Below are 18,735 nucleotides of genomic sequence, written 5' to 3' on the forward strand. Positions count from 1 at the left end.
CTATGCTGACTTGTACCAGCTTCCCCAGGTTTTCAGATAGGAGTCTTTCTCACCTCTTTTAGGAGGTGCTAGGGATTTGAAAAGAGACCTTCTGCAGGCAAAACAGGTGTGCTGCTACTGAGCTATGATCCTTCTCCATTGACACTAGTATTCTCCTAAGCTGAAAATTGACAACAACAACAAAATAATAATATGAAATTCCAAGGGAAGTCAAAATAATTTGATAGAATCAAGACTAAAGCAAAACAAACATGTTGTCTGCCTAATAGAACTGAAATCCTTAGAGTTGAAAACAATGACCTATTTATATTTCTGTCTCAAAGGGAAGCTGACTTAAGTCTTGCATAGTCTATTTTTTAAAAAATAGAAAACCTGTACTTCCATCAAAGGTGCTTACTTAGGATCTCTCAACACAATAAAAACTGCATTTGGATCATGAACATATTGTTATAGTCATGAGCTCCTTCTACTTCTGTTGGAAAAATAGTTCTGGTCTTCTGGGATGGACCAGAAGTTAAAACTCTCATTTCTTTATCTCATCCTTCTTATATTAGCTGCTGCAGCTCATGGTGTTACTTTGCTGATGGGACTTGGTCCTTTATGTTCTCTTGTATTGATAGGCCTGTCTTTAGTTACCTAGTGTTTCATTCAGCTACAAAACACTGTAAGGTAATTTTGCTCCCTAATGTTGAAGCTGGGATAGAAGACTAACAGAGAACAGATATTGCTAATTAAGTTTTTGGCTGCCCTCGCTTTGCATTGCTAACAGTTATAAATTAACCAGCTTTTCTAGAATTTGGAGCCCCATGGTAGCAGGGCTAAACCATGTTGTTTTTCTTACTGGAACAGTGTTCCACTTTCAACTATCATCAGCATTACAGATGGTCTTCAGATAGCAAAAGCCTTTATATAAATCAAAATACTTCACACATGCATTTTGTCATTCAGAAATAAAATCCCTGTATAAATCTAGCCCATACTTCCTCAACCTTGGCCCTTCAGATGTTTGAGACTACAATTCCCATCACCCCTGACCACTGGTCCTGCTAGCTAGAGATCATGGGAGTTGTAGGCCAAAAACATCTGGAGAGCCGAGGTTGAGGAAGCCTGATCTAGTCTCTCCTCCTCTTCTTCTTCTTCCTCCTCCTCTTGGCTGTGGCATTACTAAATAGTTAGATCCAACTCATTTGGGTAATTATAGGCCAGTAGCTCATATATCATACTTGGGCAAGATAGCTGAGTAGATTGTGACTGTTCAGCTGCAGGCACTTTTGGATGAAATGGATTGTTATTATTTGCCCCAATTTCAGTCCAGTTTCACATTTTGGGACCAAAATGACCTTCAAGATTATCTTTTCCACAGGATAGATGGATAATGTAAACTTACTAATTCTCCAGGGTCTCTGAATAGTTTTCAGTTCCGTGGATTATGGTATTCTTAAGTGCTGCCTGGCAGGGGTAGGAAGTGGATAATATTACATTGTGGTAGTTTTGTTTCTGTCAGAAAGCTTGCAGAAGGTGATGCTGAGGAGAAATGTTCTATCCCACAGGAATTTTATTAACAACTTTCTTAGCAGGCGTCTTCTTAATTTGCTTTAGCCATTCTTGGTTTGTTGCCTAGAATTATACATCACAGGGGAAAACTGCTAAACTCTGCCTGTGTATCATTCAACACAATTCCTTTACATTTCACATACTGTTTCCTCTTTGAATTACCTCTGTTGCATTCTGAAATTTCTCCTTCCCTGTCCCAATTGATTTGCTTATGGGAGAGCATTTCATTTCAGCATAATAGCATTAGTTCAGCAACATCTGCTGGCTGCAAAGCCATAGCTATTCCTTTTCACACAAGTGGTTATTGAAAGAAAGACTGGCTTGCAGCAAGGGTGGCTAATCTGTGGCCCTCCATATGTTATTGGGCTACAACTCCAAGCATTCCTGATGGCTGGGACGGATGATAGCTATAATTCATATTCCAAGCTTTGTGAAAGAAGCAAAAATGGTTGCATGTCCAACTTCATGAGATTGCTTGAACCACAAAAAGGGAACATGCAAATCAGCAGCCCTTCTAAGGTGTTCTGTTCCTAAATCAGGTTAGGGTGATCGTTGTCCATAGTCATTCTCACAAATCTATTAGGAATTTGTACACTGCATTTTGGTTTAAATCTTTTGAGCTGGTTTCTGGTTTTGAATTAATTTTAAGGATATTTATTTCATATAAGTCTATATTTTTATAGATATATTCTGTAGCCTAATTTTTTATCCCTTGTTTGTGCAGTCATTAATCACTAAGAATACACAAGCAAGGGGTCAAAATTGAGGCTTCCTAAAGTTGACTGCAACAGGGTCATTTATTATAATTTTATTTTCATTGTTAATATAATGCCAATACTTATCTAAAATGTATAGGTATGAGTTTAGCAAAGTATTTAATATTTTGTCTTGAAAGAGATATTTAAATCAGACTATTCTCTGCAAGCCGCTAGTTAGTAAATAAATAAGGCAAGCTAGCTTGAGGATAACCTCCTTCTGTCAAATAACTTCAATGAGATAAAGGATGATCTTACCAAAGCAAATGTAAAAGAGAAGCTTGCAACCTATTGATATGCACCCATCCTCCCCCGGAGTAGTCCATCTGCATCCTCCAAAGCAATTATTGTTGTGGTATTTTTCTGCTAAAATGTGAGGAAGGGAAAAGACTATCTGAATCTTCAAAGTGAGTTCAGAAAATCAGGAGCTGTGACACTGCACATTGCTACATAGGTCAGCAGTCAGTCTCCTGTACCCACCAAGAACTAAAGGAATTGTATTCATCAAAAGAAAAGAAGAGGCTGTGAAGATACCTCTCTCTTTAATCACAGAAATCTGCAACATAAAATTCTTATTTCTCATTGCAACTGCAAGCTTCTAGCATGAGAAAAAGCAAATGCTTTGATGAAAATTATGTCAACCATATAGGACATTTACATAGTGAGCAGACTCAGATGGAATTGGTAAATCCCATGTATAAACAATTAAGAATACTGATTCTTGCCTTAGCCATCATCACTGCTCAGTTCAGTTTTCAGGAAATAGTTTGCTCCAATTAAATCAGAACAGACGTTTCGTGTTTCTTTTTCTGTTGTATGAATAGACAACTAATAAAGAATTCAATACCAAAGTAAAAATGATAGGTGATAGTAGTCACAATTCTTTTATAAAATGCAAAACGTCTCCTCATAGATACTTGCATGAATAGCACTACCATAGGTACATGCACGGGAACTCCCCCCACCATCTCTTGCTGTGTCTGATGTTACACCAAACAGAATAGTTTTGGTAAGGTGGCGGGCACGCTTTAGGAAGAATGAGCAAAAAATGGACACTGTATATGCCACTTTGTATCCTGGCCCATAATGTTTGAGGGAAAACACAAGTCTGAAGTGTTAAGGGAATAGAGCTTGGGCTTCGCTAGAACAAGTGTACATGTCTTTATCTAATTTCCAAGGAAGAGCACATGGAGGGCAAAAATAAGATGTATGACCAAAACCCTGTAGACATTTCAAAGTAAAGTACAAGAAGCTTAAGGTGCTGCCAAGGAGGAGGGCAGCAGCGAAGAGCAGTATAAAATGAATTACTTGAACCGAATAATGATAAGCTGAAAATAACATGAGCTACAGCAGTTAAGATGAAGTGGAAAGGCTTAAAAGTAGAACAAGTGAGACCACCGAGATGTGGGCAATCCATATAGATGCTCCTATGTCCTAAGGCAGGTGTGGGGAATCTTTGGCCTTCTAGATGTTGCTGAACTATAACTCCCCCAACAAGTGTAGCCAATGACCAGGGATGAAAGAAGTTTAAGTTCAGCAACATCTGGAGAACTAAAGGTGTCCCACACCTGCCCTAAGACTTGAATGGTGCAGTAGTTGCCCCTGTGATCTTGTGCTTCTTTGTCCTCTGTTATTTGAATTCACTGCTAGCTAACAATAATACAGCTCTGTTTCATAAACCTATCTATTTCAAAATAAATAAGAACAACAAATATCTAAATAGATGATACTGTAGATAGGAAAATACATGGTTGATTGATGTTAAGCCTAAGAGGAAATTCATTTCTACTGAATTTATACTCTGAATGCATGAGGCCATGGGGAAGTGCTAAACCATATTACTATCCAAGAAAAATAAGAATTTAAGTGCAGGATTATGCAGGAAGACAGTAGTAGTAAGATAAGTGTCTTTTCAGCAAGACACAGAGCTTAGGAGGGATAGAAGCAATAACTTGAAATATCAAACAGAGAGCAATAACTGAAAACTGTGAGTGTTATACAAGTTCATCAGGTATTCAAGTCAGAAATCTTCTGGGAGCTTGGGTGGCGGTCATTTGATGACTGGGTGCAACACCAAAATATCCGAGTCACAAAGTTCTACCAAAAATATTCTCAGCTGTAGGCAGAACAATAAATAGTGGATACTCCAGTGTAAAGAAAATGCTAATATATACAGAGAACAGCAAGGCAAAATATATAAGAGAAACATGCAAAAACAGTGCATAGCATAAAAATGAAAATATATTTAAAGCAACACAACTTGCCTGTTTGTTAGAGCGTGATGCTGATAATTCCAAGGTTGCAGGTTCGATCTCTGTATAGCCTAGCTACAACATATTCCTGCATTGCAGGGGGTTGGACTAGATGATCCTCGGGGTCCCTTCCAACTCTATAAGTCTATGACTCTAATATTTCTAAAGTTACACTGAAATAATAAAATCTAGGAACATGCTTATAGAATACAGTGCAGACATGGAAGGACTGGAGCAGACATCAGTAGAAATAAGGGAATCAAGATTATAGTGTCTTCATAGTATGCAAAGGTAGAACTCAAAGACTAGGAAAAGGAAAAAAAATCAGGTTGCACTAAGTGGACATTTGGCTCCATACCACATCATTAAGATAGACAAGTGCCTTCCAGTCTTTAACATCAGTGATTTTTGTGCTTTGAGACATATTCAGGGAGGAATAGAATTCTGTGACAAGTGTCCCCCAGCAATCAAGAACTGTGTAGTATGCATGCACCTTAAGGTCCAGCTACCTTAGGAACTGCTATACTTCAGCAGTATGCTAAATACAATAAGATGTGTTGCTTGTGTAGTAAGCTAAACTTGGAGCCACTGGAAAAAAATGTATTCATATTTCTGCTTTCTTTAAATATGGGCATTCCTCATGAGGTGGCAAGAATTTTAGGAAAGCGACATTCTGAAGGAATGAAACTTTACTCCGAAATTCTAGAGATTTCATAGAAAAGGTCCCACCAAGTTTTGACATACAGCTATAGTGAACCAAAAGCAGCTTTTCCTGTGCAAATTTATGAGATGATCCTCACAAATAGTTTTACAGACACAGTTGTGCTCATTAGAGTTCTAGGGTTTGCTTTGTTTTACTGCATGATAGGTATGCATAGTCTTTTTTTTATCAATTTCTTTATCCATTAGCACATGAAAGATGAACATTATTCTGTCAGCTCTTGGTGCTACTCAGAATGAAGCATTGTTTGTCTTTGCAGATAAATATTCCAACAGTTTGTTTTCCCAAATTAAAATGCACTTGAGAATGCATGGATACCACCTCCATTTTGCATGTTTTTGACAGCAAAATTTTATCTGCTTTCTGCTAAGAAAAGAAAGGCCCATTTAGAATGTAGCTAAATATGTCTTTCTTTCTACGGGTACCATTTCCATATATACAACGCACATAGAATGGTGTGAAAATATGTGTCGTATAGCTTTGCAGTCAAAATAATAAAGGCTAGGTACATCATTCAAAATGTGTGTGAGCACAGGGAAATGGGGGATTACTATTTAGTAAGAAAAGAGACTTGAATATGCCCTCACTAAATCTATCAAATCCATATTCATATTTGGTTTAGTTTATGGTGTGCATAGCAACCCATATTATTGGTACATAAACTGAGAGCAAAAGTATTACTTCTCTATGCTGTCAATCAGTAGTGGTCTGGGGATAATCAGCATACCCTCCAACATTTCTGCGATGAAAATAGGGATGTCCCATTCCATAATAATAATTTTACCGCACACATCCTACTGAGTTGCCCTCGCCACTCTGGTCAGCTTCCAACATACATAAAAATATAATAAAACATGAAACATTTTCAAAAAACTTCCCTACACAGGATTGCTTTCAGATGGCTCAGGGGTCAGAAAACTCCATACTCTCCAACATTTCTCCAATGAAAACAGGGACATCCTAAGGAAAAGTGGGACATTCTGGGATCAAATCAGAAACTGGGATGGCGTCTTTAAATCAGGGATGTCCCTGGAAAATAGGGACACTTGGAGAGTCTGCTTCAGTGGTCTATGCATTTTTATGTATTGCATAGGGATACATATAAAGGAATAAGAGGTTGCTTTGAAGCTTTATAACAGATAAAGAGGCAGCCTATTTTTCAGTTTGAATATTTTTTATTAAAAAGATGTGTACAGGGAAGCAACCTGCCTCTTCAGCAGTTGAAATTTCAAATATCTGGCAGTGACTACATTTCTTTTGTATTCATGCATATTTTTGGATCTCAAGCTACACAAGACATATTCAACAGTTCAAAAGACTTGAATGTACTCTCATTTGAATGCACTCAAATGTATTGTCTAAGGGTGACCACAAGTGTGGTGCGAAAACATCCCCAAAACCCTAAGCAGGCAATAGTAGTGCTTAGTATAGCAAACACAAATGCATCCCCTTTTCTAGATTTTGCAGATGTGAAGCCAGTTTTTCAGAGGCCAAGGAAGTCATCAAGTGCTGCAGAAGCAATTTAGCAAATCTGGCAATTTCACAGGTATTTCAATATATTAAACAGAGCAAACAGAATGAGTAGATCAGAAAACTACGTGAAAACCTGAGCAAGCAATAGTTATGCTGTCCTTTGATCACACCTAGGTCATATTCAGACTTTCAAGACAGCACCAACACTACTTGGATATATAAAGACAATGAACTTCAGCTTCTTCCCCTCTGTCTTGTGGCTCTGTAGGTGTGGATCCAAGACTTTACAAAACACTTGTCATTACTGTTCATTACTGCTTCAGCTCCTTGGCAGTCATAGGCTGCTTTTTCTCTGCATGGCCCCAGTCAGAAGGTCAAAATTTAATTAACAATAATAAATGTATGGAGACTGTCATCATGCTATAAATATATTTTAAAGAAAGAAATTCAAATAACTACTTGAAAAAGAAATCTACTGAGTAATACATAACCAGCACTTCAAAATATAGGAATAGATGAAGTGGGGTCTGGGAATGCAAATTCAACTAGGGCACTGACCTTTACTGATCTTTATAAAATAGTGCAGCAGCAGAAATCTCAGGGTACAGACTAATTTAAAATTTTGGCACACAGTAGGGAGGAAAGGAGGGATAGGTGCTACTCTACTGCATATTTAAAAGCCTGTACAGTAAAGTGCTGAGGCCGAAATAATTTAAGGTCACTAATGGAAATATTTTAAATGAGATAATTAGTTATGTTTACTTTGGTAAGATGTTTCTATTTCACATTTCTTTACATATCCAGCAGAATTCAAATAGGAAAACTTAAAAACAAAACAAAACCCACTTGTGTTTTTAAAGTTTTATTTCCAATCTGTGATTCATTTTGTATGAGCTTTCTAGATTGGAAAATGGAAAGAAATGTATATTCATTTGTCTAGGGGCAAAAATAGTACAAACAATTTATATTACACTGAATAATGAAATGGCCTATTATGGAAATGTAAAAGTAAACATGCTTTTTGACATCTTTTCAATCTTTCTTTAAAAATTAAATTTGAATTAGAATAGTTCTTAAACAAATTCAGTTGTGCCATCCCCTGGAGATGATGAAAAGGAACATTATGGGGAAATATAGACTGCCGTGATTTGAATATTGGCATCATTCTTGCAGCCTGCAACAGAGATAGGGGACTTGTGGCCCTTCAGATGTTGGATTTCCATCAGCCTCAGCCAGCATGCCTAGTAACCAGAGTTGATGGGAACTGGGCAGGAATAGACTGACATTCTGAGCTTTGGTGAACTTTAGATAGGATTATAGCAATGTGCTATATGTGGGACTGCCTTTGAAGCTGATTCAGGAACTGCATCTGGTACAAAATTAAGCAGCTAGATTGATGACAAGTCAGCCTGGACATATAACACCAATTCTGGCATGACTACCAATTAGCGGCTACCGGTTAGGTTTGGGGCTCAATTCAAAGGGCTCAGGATCCCAATGCCTCAGGGTTTTAGGGGCTCAGGATCCCAATGCCTCAAGGACCACATCTCTCCACATGAATCAACTCAGAGCATGTGAGCCATCATCTGAGGCCCCTCTTCTTATGCTGTCACTACAGAAGGTCCAGAAGGTGGCAGCATTAGAACAGGCCTTTTCTGTGGTGGCCCATCACTTGTGGAATGCTCTCCCCAGGGAATCATGTCTATCTATTTTAGGTAAAAGAAAAAAGAAAAAAAGCCCAAACTTTTGTTTTTTTAAAAAAACAAAAATTTGATTTTCCAATATCATTCCAATAACAGCCTCATTATAACAATACCAATTTTATCCAATTAATACAATTCTTAATACAAATTTCTCAAATTTCAAATTATACAATTTAATTAAACTGGCCCCCTCGCATGCCAGAGTTGAGTACATTCTTCTAATCTATAATCTTGTGCTTTCTATTCATGTTGCTATAATAAAGGTAAAGGTAAAGGGACCCCTGACCATAAGGTCCAGTCGTGACTGACTCTGGGGTTGCGGCACTCATCTCGCTTTATTGGCCAAGGGAGCTGGCGTACAGCTTCCAGGTGATGTGGCCAGCATGACTAAGCTGCTTCTGGCAAACCAGAGCAACGCACAGAAATACCCTTTACCTTCCCGCCGGAGCGGTACCTATTTATCTACTTGCACTTTGACATGCTTTCGAACTGCTAGGTTGGCAGGATCAGGGACCGAGCAACGGGAGCTCACCCTATCGTGGGGATTTGAACTGCCGACCTTTTGATCGGCAAGTCCTAGGCTCTGTGGTTTAACCCACAGTGCCACCCGCGTCCTTGTTGGTATAATAGGTAATTGATAAAGTTTCAAGTGAGGAACTTTAGCTGCAATCCTTATTCTTTCCTGTGTGTGACAGTTTTTTCCATAATACTTTCCCATCCATATATGGTGTGGTATCCTTTATTCCTGCAACTGTTGATGGTTCCCATCATTTTCCCGGGAGAAGCTGTCATCACACAGTCCCCCAAAGTCACTGCATCGGTTCGTCCCATGCTTCGGCTTCCAGTAAACAAGCCGTCTTCACCATTTTTCCACCTAGACTTTTGGACCTTAATTTGAAGGGTTTCAGGCATCTATGGCCTATTTTAGTGGGGCAGGATATGTAAGATCTGTCTTTTATCTATATAGAGGTGCTTTTAGGTTTTTATGTTTCCTTATTTATTAAACTTACTAGTTGCTTGTCATTCAAGGCGTCCCCAAGTGACTTAAGTTGAAAAGATGCACAAATGCATTATACCATAGAAAAATGGGGTGGGGGAATCATGCAACACAATAATATTCCATTCAACATATTGAGGGGAAAACAATAGTAGTACACAAAGAATAAACAAAAACAATACTCCCATGTACTAGCACCATTGATGCCCTTTCCCAAAACCATTCACATCAACCTGCTGTTGTTTTTTAAAATCTGCCCAGCCCACCAAGAAGCCTGGCGTCAAGGCCAGCTGCTGTGGTTGGGTCCTCCAGGGATGTTCCAGGGATGTGGGTGGGTTATCCAGGGATGGCCCTCCTCTTTCTTTCATGGGGAGCAGCAGCAAAAGCAGGGCAGCAAGTTAGTTTAAGTTTTACTAATTGGCTACTCCTCTCCTGCCTCTGATGGGGGTATGTGTTTTACTGACTCTGTTCATTTTAATTGGTCTTAATGTAAGTTTGCTTTTGTGGGTCACTTTTGTGAGGAGAGTGACATACCGCATTGGCCTGAATATTAGCCTCACTCCCCCCCTCCCAAATTCTGACCATGAAAAGCTAAAGTGTGGCATAAATTCATGACCTTACAAAAATAGGCTTTTACGATATCGCTGCCGAAACAGACATACAGTAAAATGGAACAGGTGTGAGTGCCTGTGGAATTTTAAGGGAGTGGCTTATATTCAGGTATTGTCTCCCCCCCACCAAATTTTAAAGGTGCAGCTTATATTCGGGCCAATACAGTAGTAATAATGGTAGCAGTAGTGATAGCAATAATATAGAAGTCCCTTCTGTACCTTCTACTAAGGGCCACTTGATACGATGTTTCTTTCTCTCCCACATGCTCAATTGTATGCAAAATTGAATATGTAAAAAATTCCCCATTCTGAGTTCTTATCCTTGAACATGGATACCTCATTGTACATCTCAGTATTCAGATCTCTTATGAATATATGAATTAGTACAGAGCACAACAGAGTTCATTTGCTTATTTCCCTCCATTGTGAAAAGTCAGTTTCTCTTTTCATGTATACCTACCCTCGATAAAAGCACTGTATCTCTTGCTGTTCAGCAAGGTTGATGGTAAGGTGAGCAAAAATCTTCCTGTTGTCAAATGCTATAGCTGGAATTAAAGAAGCAGAGTGCAGTTCACCAGCTACTCGATAACTACTTTGCTACTTTGATCTCCTGTACTGCCTTCTATATGAAAAGATCAAAACTCCTTGCAGTTACTAATTAATCTGTAGACCACTACTGAGAGATTTAGTAGAATTATCCAATTTTCAAGGCTACATCTCTTTCTTTGTAATTGTACATTCTTAAAATAATCTCCAAGGCTTTGATATGAAAATTTGTCTGATACAGACAATGGAATTAGAATGGGATGAGAATAGTTTCTTTAGTAAAGGTAAAGGGACCCCTCTGACCATTAGGTCCAGTCGTGACCAGAGCAGCGCAGGGAAACACCGTTTACCTTCCCGCCGGAGCCGTACCTATTTATCTACTTGCACTTGACGTGCTTTCGAACTGCTAGGTTGGCAGGAGCAGGGACCAAGCAACGAGAGCTCACCCCGTCGCGGGGATTCGAACCGCTGACCTTCTGATTGGCAAGTCCTAGGCTCTGTGGTTTAACCCACAGCGCCACCCGCGTCCCTTTAAATGTATCTGAACACATGGAAAATCTATAAATTACATCATGCTTTGCCACAGCTATCATATTAACTTTGAAAATAATCTACAGCAATTTCTTATAAGTAAACTTAATTAATGTAAATATTAGTTTCTCCTAGGGAAGCATTTAAGATTAGAATTTAAGCATTTATTAGTCATTATTTCAATGAGCTTCCATTTTTATGAATGGATGGACATCTGTCGTAAATAAGAAAAGTTCACATATTTTGTGTGGTCTTTGACAGCTGCATCAAAACACAAAATGTGATGCTTTCAAAAATAAACTTGCAGCTCACAAATTACTATTTAGTTGTGCTACCACCCTCTATGTAATTTTGCAATGCTTCTGCTGCTTCCTTTCACCTGCTTTGCTATGTGATTGTTCAGTGTCTTCTGGCCTTGACTGTGTCAGAGGCAAGGAGTGAATGAGCAGCAGGAATGGTGAAAGCTGTGTTATTGCACATTCAGGCCCCATGCATGGTACTGAAGATGTTTCTCTTGGCTTTTTTTCCATTGCCTTAAAGACCCAGTACTCATTTTGGATTAAGAGAATCAGACAACCACAAGAGAAGTTTTTATAATGCTATCCTGCATTTGACACATACTACAGTGCCATGGCAGACACATACATGTCACTGGTTCTCCAATCTTATCCCTTTAAGAATATCCCTTTAAGAGAGTGTGAGAGCTTCACCTGTACAGAAGCTATTTGCGCTGTGTTGACAGATGATAGAATTTCTTCAAGCTCCTCTTCATAAAAAGAGAAAAGAGCTTGGGAGGGAAGCAGATGAAGTTTTATATAGAGAGTTACAAGCTTCGTGGATCAGGGGAATGCTGTGGATGTAGTGTATCTTGATCTCAGTAAGGCTTTTGACAAAGTCACCCATGATATTCTTGCAGAGAAGCTAGTAAAACATGAGCTGGACAAGGTAACTGTTAGGTGGATTTGTAGTTAGTTGACTGACTGAATCTAAAGAGTGCTCACTAATAGTTCTTCATCATCCTGGAAAAACATGACAAGTAGGGTGCTGCAGGGTAGTGTTCCTGGCCCATTGTTGTTCAACATCTTTATAAATGACTTGGATGATCTACTCATTCTGTCTGCAGATGACACCAAACTGGGATGGGTAGCTAATGCTGCAGAAGTCCCCAAGACTTACGGGGAACTGTTGAGGGGGCTGGGTATGTTTAGCATGGAAAAGAGAAGACAGAGAGGAGATACGATAGCCATCCAGGGCTGTCACCTGGATGATGGAGCAAGCTTGTTTTCTCCTGTTCTGGAGTGTAGGACCCAAATCAGTGGCTTGGGAGATTTTTAAGCAGAGGTTGAATGGCCATCTGTCATGGATGCTTTAGCTGAGATTCCTGTGTTGCAGGAGATTGGGCTAGATGGCCCTTGGGATCCCTTCCAACTCTTGATTTTAAGTTTGGTGCTAAGGTGTCCACTAAAGTGTTCAGGTGAATCAAAAATTGCAGAATGCCTATAGCGGGAGCTTGGCATTAAAGATGTGAAAATAAATACTGTTGTTATCTCAAAATACCCTCTTCCAAGTTTCCTATATCAATAGAGCAATAGTAACACACACTTGGAAGAGATACCATTAGACATCTGCTCCAGTGCTTTACTACGTGCTGAAATTCTTACCTAGAGCATCCTTGGCAGATACATCTCTGGCCTCTCTTTAATAATCTCTAGTGATAAAAGTTCCATAATTTCTCACAGTTGTTTGATCCTTAGTCCATCTGGCACATTGCAAACCTTGTTCCCTCACAGCCAGCCTGTTTGCCTGCTGCTGGTGCTCAATTCACAGTTGTGCCCTGCTTTTCTCACAATGACAATGGGGAAAAGTTCCATCTTCTTCATGACAAACATTTGATATATACAGTTTTAAACCTGTTCTACTAGCTCCACTTAATCTTCTTTCCCCAAGCTAAGAATGCCTAGTCCATTCATTATTGTCCTTGTATAGCGCATATTCCAAAACCTCTGCTGCTATTCTCTGGATCCTCACCATGCTGACAGCATTCACATAATAAATGGATGTTCACATTCTAAATCAAAGTCGAAGCGATGTGATGCTCTAAAGGAAGCCTTCCCTTGTCTGAATAGCAAGTCAGTAATAACTATCTGTAGCTTGGAGATACAGTTGTTCTGCAGATGCACTTTGAAATGGTTGTGGCCATTATATGAACATTAGAGTTGATAAGTAGGTGGCTTTTGGTAAGTTCTGTCCTCTTCTCATGGTTTCTTTTCAGCAGTGAACTAAGTAATCAGAACTGTATATAGTCAGGGAAAACTGAACAACAGGGGAAATGGGGAACTTAGAAGAGATTCTCTCTGAAACCCATGTTGTAACTTTCTTCCAGATATAAATAAAACCATTGATCCATTCACTATTGTAAATGAAGGCCAGTGTGTTGTGGTGAATAGACTTTTGGGAGACTTGGTCACCACCACATATTGACTTCTATTCCTTCCCTGCTTTACTCTCCCTTCCAAAGTTAATCCTTCTTTGGTTCAGATTGCTTGAAGCCAATAGGAAACATGTCTTCCTACAGCCTGTCTAAGCAAATTGTCAGCTTGCTGGGAAGAGGAAGAGTTAACTTTTGATGGAGCAGGAAGAGAAACCTCCAACTTTCCGCTTGCCTTTCTGTCCTTTCAACTATATTTGCATTTTTTTAACATATCTGTTTATTGATCCTACCACCTCTAATTGCCTCTAATCCCTGTATCTCAACAGGTGGTAAATCTACTGATTTTTTAGCATCCATCCTCTACAAAAAGGGGGCAGATGCTCTGCAAAAGGATGTATTGAGGGTAATAACTCCAGAAATCTAGGGAGAAATGTATAACAGAGCTAGTATTTAAGCTGCATGCTCCTGTAGAGATAATATTCATATTCATCCCTAGATAGCATTTTTGTTCTACTCTATTCTGATTCTATCCTTTTTTTAACTATATAGGGGGGTTTTTCTGTCTAAAATTTGTAGGCTGTCTGCCATGAATCAAAACCTGAAATGGAAGTGGTCCATGTCAGGCTTCTGCATCTAATGTATCTTCTGCTGTGTTCAGCCATTGTAGTAACCATTCATTAGTTATAACTAGCTTTTCAAATGTCAGATCAGCAAGCTGAAAATTTATTTTCCCTCCCTCCCCTTGCTCACTTTCTCTTGCATTGTTTTCTTGTAGAACGTGATGAATGTGACAGCGGACAGCACAACTGTGATGAGAATGCAATCTGTACTAACACAGTCAGGGGACATAGCTGCACCTGCAAGCCTGGATATGTGGGGAATGGGACCATCTGCCGAGGTGGGTCTGTTTCTCCAACAACTTGATAAAATGTGTATACACTATTAATATTCCTTGACAGTTGCCTAAGTTCAGCCTGCACAAGATGCTGGGCTGTGTTAGGAATTCACTGTCTGATTTATCATCTGGCAACTATTGCATGCACAGACATTATGAGAATTGATTTTTGCATAATCTACTACTCAGGAAAGGTATTCTGAGGCACTTAAAATACCTTTTGGTTTACTGCTCATGAATATGATTATTTACATAGGTTATTAACTCTTTTCATTGTGGTATAAACTGCATTTTTGAACTATACAATGTAATGGATCCCACAGTTATCTTTTGGGGTAGGTACATGTGGATTTTAAGCTAGAATAACTGTCTTTTAAACAAGATCCATGTGGCTTTTAAACTGTGACCATAATTTTCTTTTATAGTAGAGTAAGCTGCCAAGAACCACTGAATATGTGGAGTGGTAGACAGATATGATTTTTGTTCTTGATGCAGTTTGCTTTATGGTGCATTAATAAACTTGTCTGCGTTTCTGAGATACCATTGCTATTGTAGGTTCTGAGTAGACTATAAAATATACATTATTCAACATCAGTTTGTATACAATAACGTGGTAGTTTGTGGAGGATTATTAAATAAAGATGAGACTCTTCAAGGGAGATGGCACCACTCACTTATCCAGTAGCTGGGAAATTACTACAATACTCAAAAGTTATTCATTGTGGAATTTATTCTTTTGCTTATTATTATTAATAAGAAAACTGCATCTAAAAAGAACTCTTAGATTGCAGTTCCATACCAACTCACCTTACCTTCCTTACTCAGTGGGAGTTACTTCTGAATAGACATTTATCAGATTGCGCTGGTAAAATACCACGGAGGCAGTCGCTGTTTCCTGGCTTTAAAACCATTGAATGACGTGCTGTAAATTACTTGCTTTCATAATGAGTCATTTAGGACAACTGACAAAATTAAGATTACAGGTGGAAAGGTTTACCTAGACGGTTATCAACTGGCTTTATCTCCCCCCCCCCCAAAAAAAAGCAGAAACTTGATTGGGCAGAAATTTTTAGAAAGGAATTGGTCCATACTCCGTCGAATATGGCCACATTTGAAGGCAACATAGATAACCAACCACTCTTGAAATGAAACTAGATTTTGCACAAATGTTTACCACAGAAGTTGTTTTCAAGCATTTACTTGAGTATACAAAAAAAGTGAAACTAAGGGCTGGGGAAGGGGCATATGTGCAAGAGTCCCCAGTCACGTGGCTGGTCACCTGACCTTTGTGCAGTTTGCATGAAGGTTTGATGAGAAGTTTAAAATGCATTTGTCTGAGCACGCTTAGAAACTCTTCCTGCAGTTGGAGAACCTGATAAGACAGGGCTTCCACTAATGGGGAAATTTCCTGTTTTACTTATTTTGAGTTCATATAAATTGCCAAACACCATTTTTGTGGTGACCATTTGTGCAAAATCTAGTTTATTTCAAAAGAAGTTATTGTAGATAAGTCTTAAAATGTTACCACATTTGGCGGGTAGACAATTAAGGAAGGTTATGCATTTGTGTGGCACAATCTAAGTCAAAGTATCTACAGTGCTGAGATGGTGGCCTAGACCAGGGGTAGGCAACCTAAGGCCCAGGGGCCAGATCTGGCCTAATCACCTTCTAAATCTGGCTCACGGACGGTCCGGGAATCAACGTGTTTTTACATGAGTAGAATGTTTCCTTTTATTTAAAATGCATCTCTGGGTTATTTGTGGGGCATGGGAATTTGTACATTATTTTTTTCAAAATACAGTCCAGCCTACCACATGGTCTGAGGAACGGTGGACTGGCCCACGGCTGAAAAAGGTTGCTGACCCCTGGCCTAGACTGTGTTTTAAATGAAAGAGTTGGAATTGTGCGTGCCATTTGCCTATGGCTGCAATCATTAAAAAGCCATTTTCCCAATGGGTCTCAACCATTGACTGCGGTAGAAGGATTCTAAGATTTAGCCAACTTGACTAGAATGGAAGCTAGCAAGATTGGGGCCATTGTGCTACTGTATGTACTTAGACAATATTTAGAGATTGTTTCTATGAGAGATAATAGGATTCAGAATTACAAAGATAGTGCATATGCGAAGAAACATTTTACCCACAAAGGTATATTAATGTGCTTTATGGTTTAAATTCAGCATGTACACACCCCTCTCAAATAAGACCTTCATTTTAGGTCATTGTTCTAGGGAACAATCTAGACAGAGTTAAGCACTTGCAGCACAGTCCTATTCATGAATACGTGAACATTGCATTGAGGTTAGTGGGACTTACTCTTAAGTAAGTGTGTATAGGATTGCCATCTTCATGTATTTCAGAGGGTAAGCTTTAAGCCAGGGGTTGGCCAACTTTTTCAGCAGGAGGCCAGTCCACTCTCCCTCAGACCTTGTAGGGGGCCAGACTATAATTTGAAAAAATAAATAAATGAACGAATTCCCACAAATAACCCAGAGATGCATTTTAAATAAAAGGACACATTCTACTCAGGTAAGCCACCCCCCCCCGACTCTCTCCTCCCTTCTCCACAGCACCGGATGAGCCCCGGTGGCTGCTTACTGTGTCTTGCGAGCGTCAGGGGCTAACGGCGGCGGGACGATGAGTGGCGCATGAAAGGGCTCCGAAGAGGGGCTGGCAGCAACAAAGCCCAAATTGAGCCTGCTTACAATGGTGGTCACTCAAGTGTTAATGCTGCTGCTGTTGGCACCAACAAAGCCCAGCCCCCTTCCTCTTGGCTTTAGGCAGGGCAGGGAGAAGCCAGGAGGAGGGAGGGAGGAGGCACCGCCGAACACGTGCGCTGGCGCAACCCGAACAATCTGATCCACATGGCGATTCCCAGACCATTCACGGGCTGGATTTGGCCCCTGGGTCTTAGTTTGCCTACCCATGCTTTAAGCACATGCTTAACTCCATCACTGAAATCAGTTGGACTTTAAGGTGCTCAACATTAGCTGTGTTGTGCCCCTAGGTAGTAGTAACAATGCTGTGATTAAATAAAAAGGATAAAACTGAGAATAAACCTATTCAGAAAACTTGAACAGTAACAAGCCATAATATTTCCCCAGTGAAAAGAACAAATTAATGTACAAAAATATTGTATAGTTTTCCATGAATACTGCACACTAAAGCTTTTCACAACATGATTAAGGAAAAGATTCTGTGAGACGGGACATATGAATTATCAGTAAGGAGACTGTTATAAAACTGTGTTTGAAAAATGAACACAGAATAGACCCAAGGGATATTAAAAAAGTAAAATGTGTTGGGGAAAAAGCACTTTACAATTGCATAGAAAGTAAACGAAATGGGCAAGTTATGCCTGATAGAGATGAAAGGGGCTGATACTTCTTGGCTCCTCTTCTGATATTACTTAATCTTGCCCATGTTGACTTGATGCCTCATCTCTAGCTGAAATGAAGCTTAGGGTTATGCAACTACATTTGCTCACACCAATCCCTTCTTACCTTTGCCCTCCATCTCTCTTTTTGTTGTTTCCATCCTGCTGAAGAAATAAAGTAGATGTGATCTGGAATATCCATGATCAGGATCTTCAGATAACATGAGCACAGTTGTACTGAAGAATGTGAAAATGACACACATATGGGAGGTGACCATTTTTCCCTGAAGCACCTCCATCGGAGATGGGTGGACGAGTAGTGTTTTATTAGTTTCACACAGAGAGGGGGGAGAAGGAGACATACAAGTACCTTTATGAGATCTGCTGATTACCTCCAGGGGTGTTACCTGTCCAGGTTGCAGTACAACATCACTGTCCAGCCATGGAGCGAGTGTGCTTCTTTGCTTCATGCTGTGGCACAACACAAAGGGAACCATCACAAATGGCAGCAAGTCAAGACTTATTTCATGAACTCAAAAATATGCTTGCCCTAATAAAAGAGACTGCAAGAATAGACTGTACAAATATAGTACTTTGAACTTTTTCCTGTTCAAGATTTAGCTGTCTTATTTATTGTTAGAAATGAATTATCATCAGTGTCAGGCAGTGACCTTGATGAGTTTTCTTTTCTGATTGTAGCAAGGCTAAATTTAAGTGAGTTTTCTATATTCATTTCCAGAAAGTATTTATTTTATTTATTTATTTACTCAGCTTATTTCTTCTGCTAAAGGTATCTTCAGTTTAGTGACCTTGGATGCTCCTGCTTTCTACTTGTGTCATTCTGAAGCTGTTGGGAACAACAACTGTAGCTGGTGTAAAATTTGTGTGGAT

General features: G+C 39.4%; 1 protein-coding gene across 4 annotated transcripts in view; it reads left to right on the forward strand.

The window, feature by feature from the left end:
• The window catches only part of NELL1 (neural EGFL like 1), a 407,721-nt gene that overhangs the window by 252,506 nt on the left and 136,480 nt on the right, over nucleotides 1-18,735 (forward strand). For all 4 annotated transcript variants that reach the window (XM_081834787.1, XM_081834789.1, XM_081834790.1 and 1 more), the window contains one exon: nucleotides 14,350-14,472. In XM_081834787.1, the coding sequence (XP_081690913.1) occupies nucleotides 14,350-14,472 (123 nt within the window). The remainder of the gene's footprint in view (nucleotides 1-14,349; nucleotides 14,473-18,735) is intronic.

Source organism: Podarcis erhardii (assembly GCF_964252035.2).
Source record: "Podarcis erhardii genome assembly, chromosome: 1".
Lineage (NCBI taxonomy): Eukaryota > Metazoa > Chordata > Lepidosauria > Squamata > Lacertidae > Podarcis > Podarcis erhardii.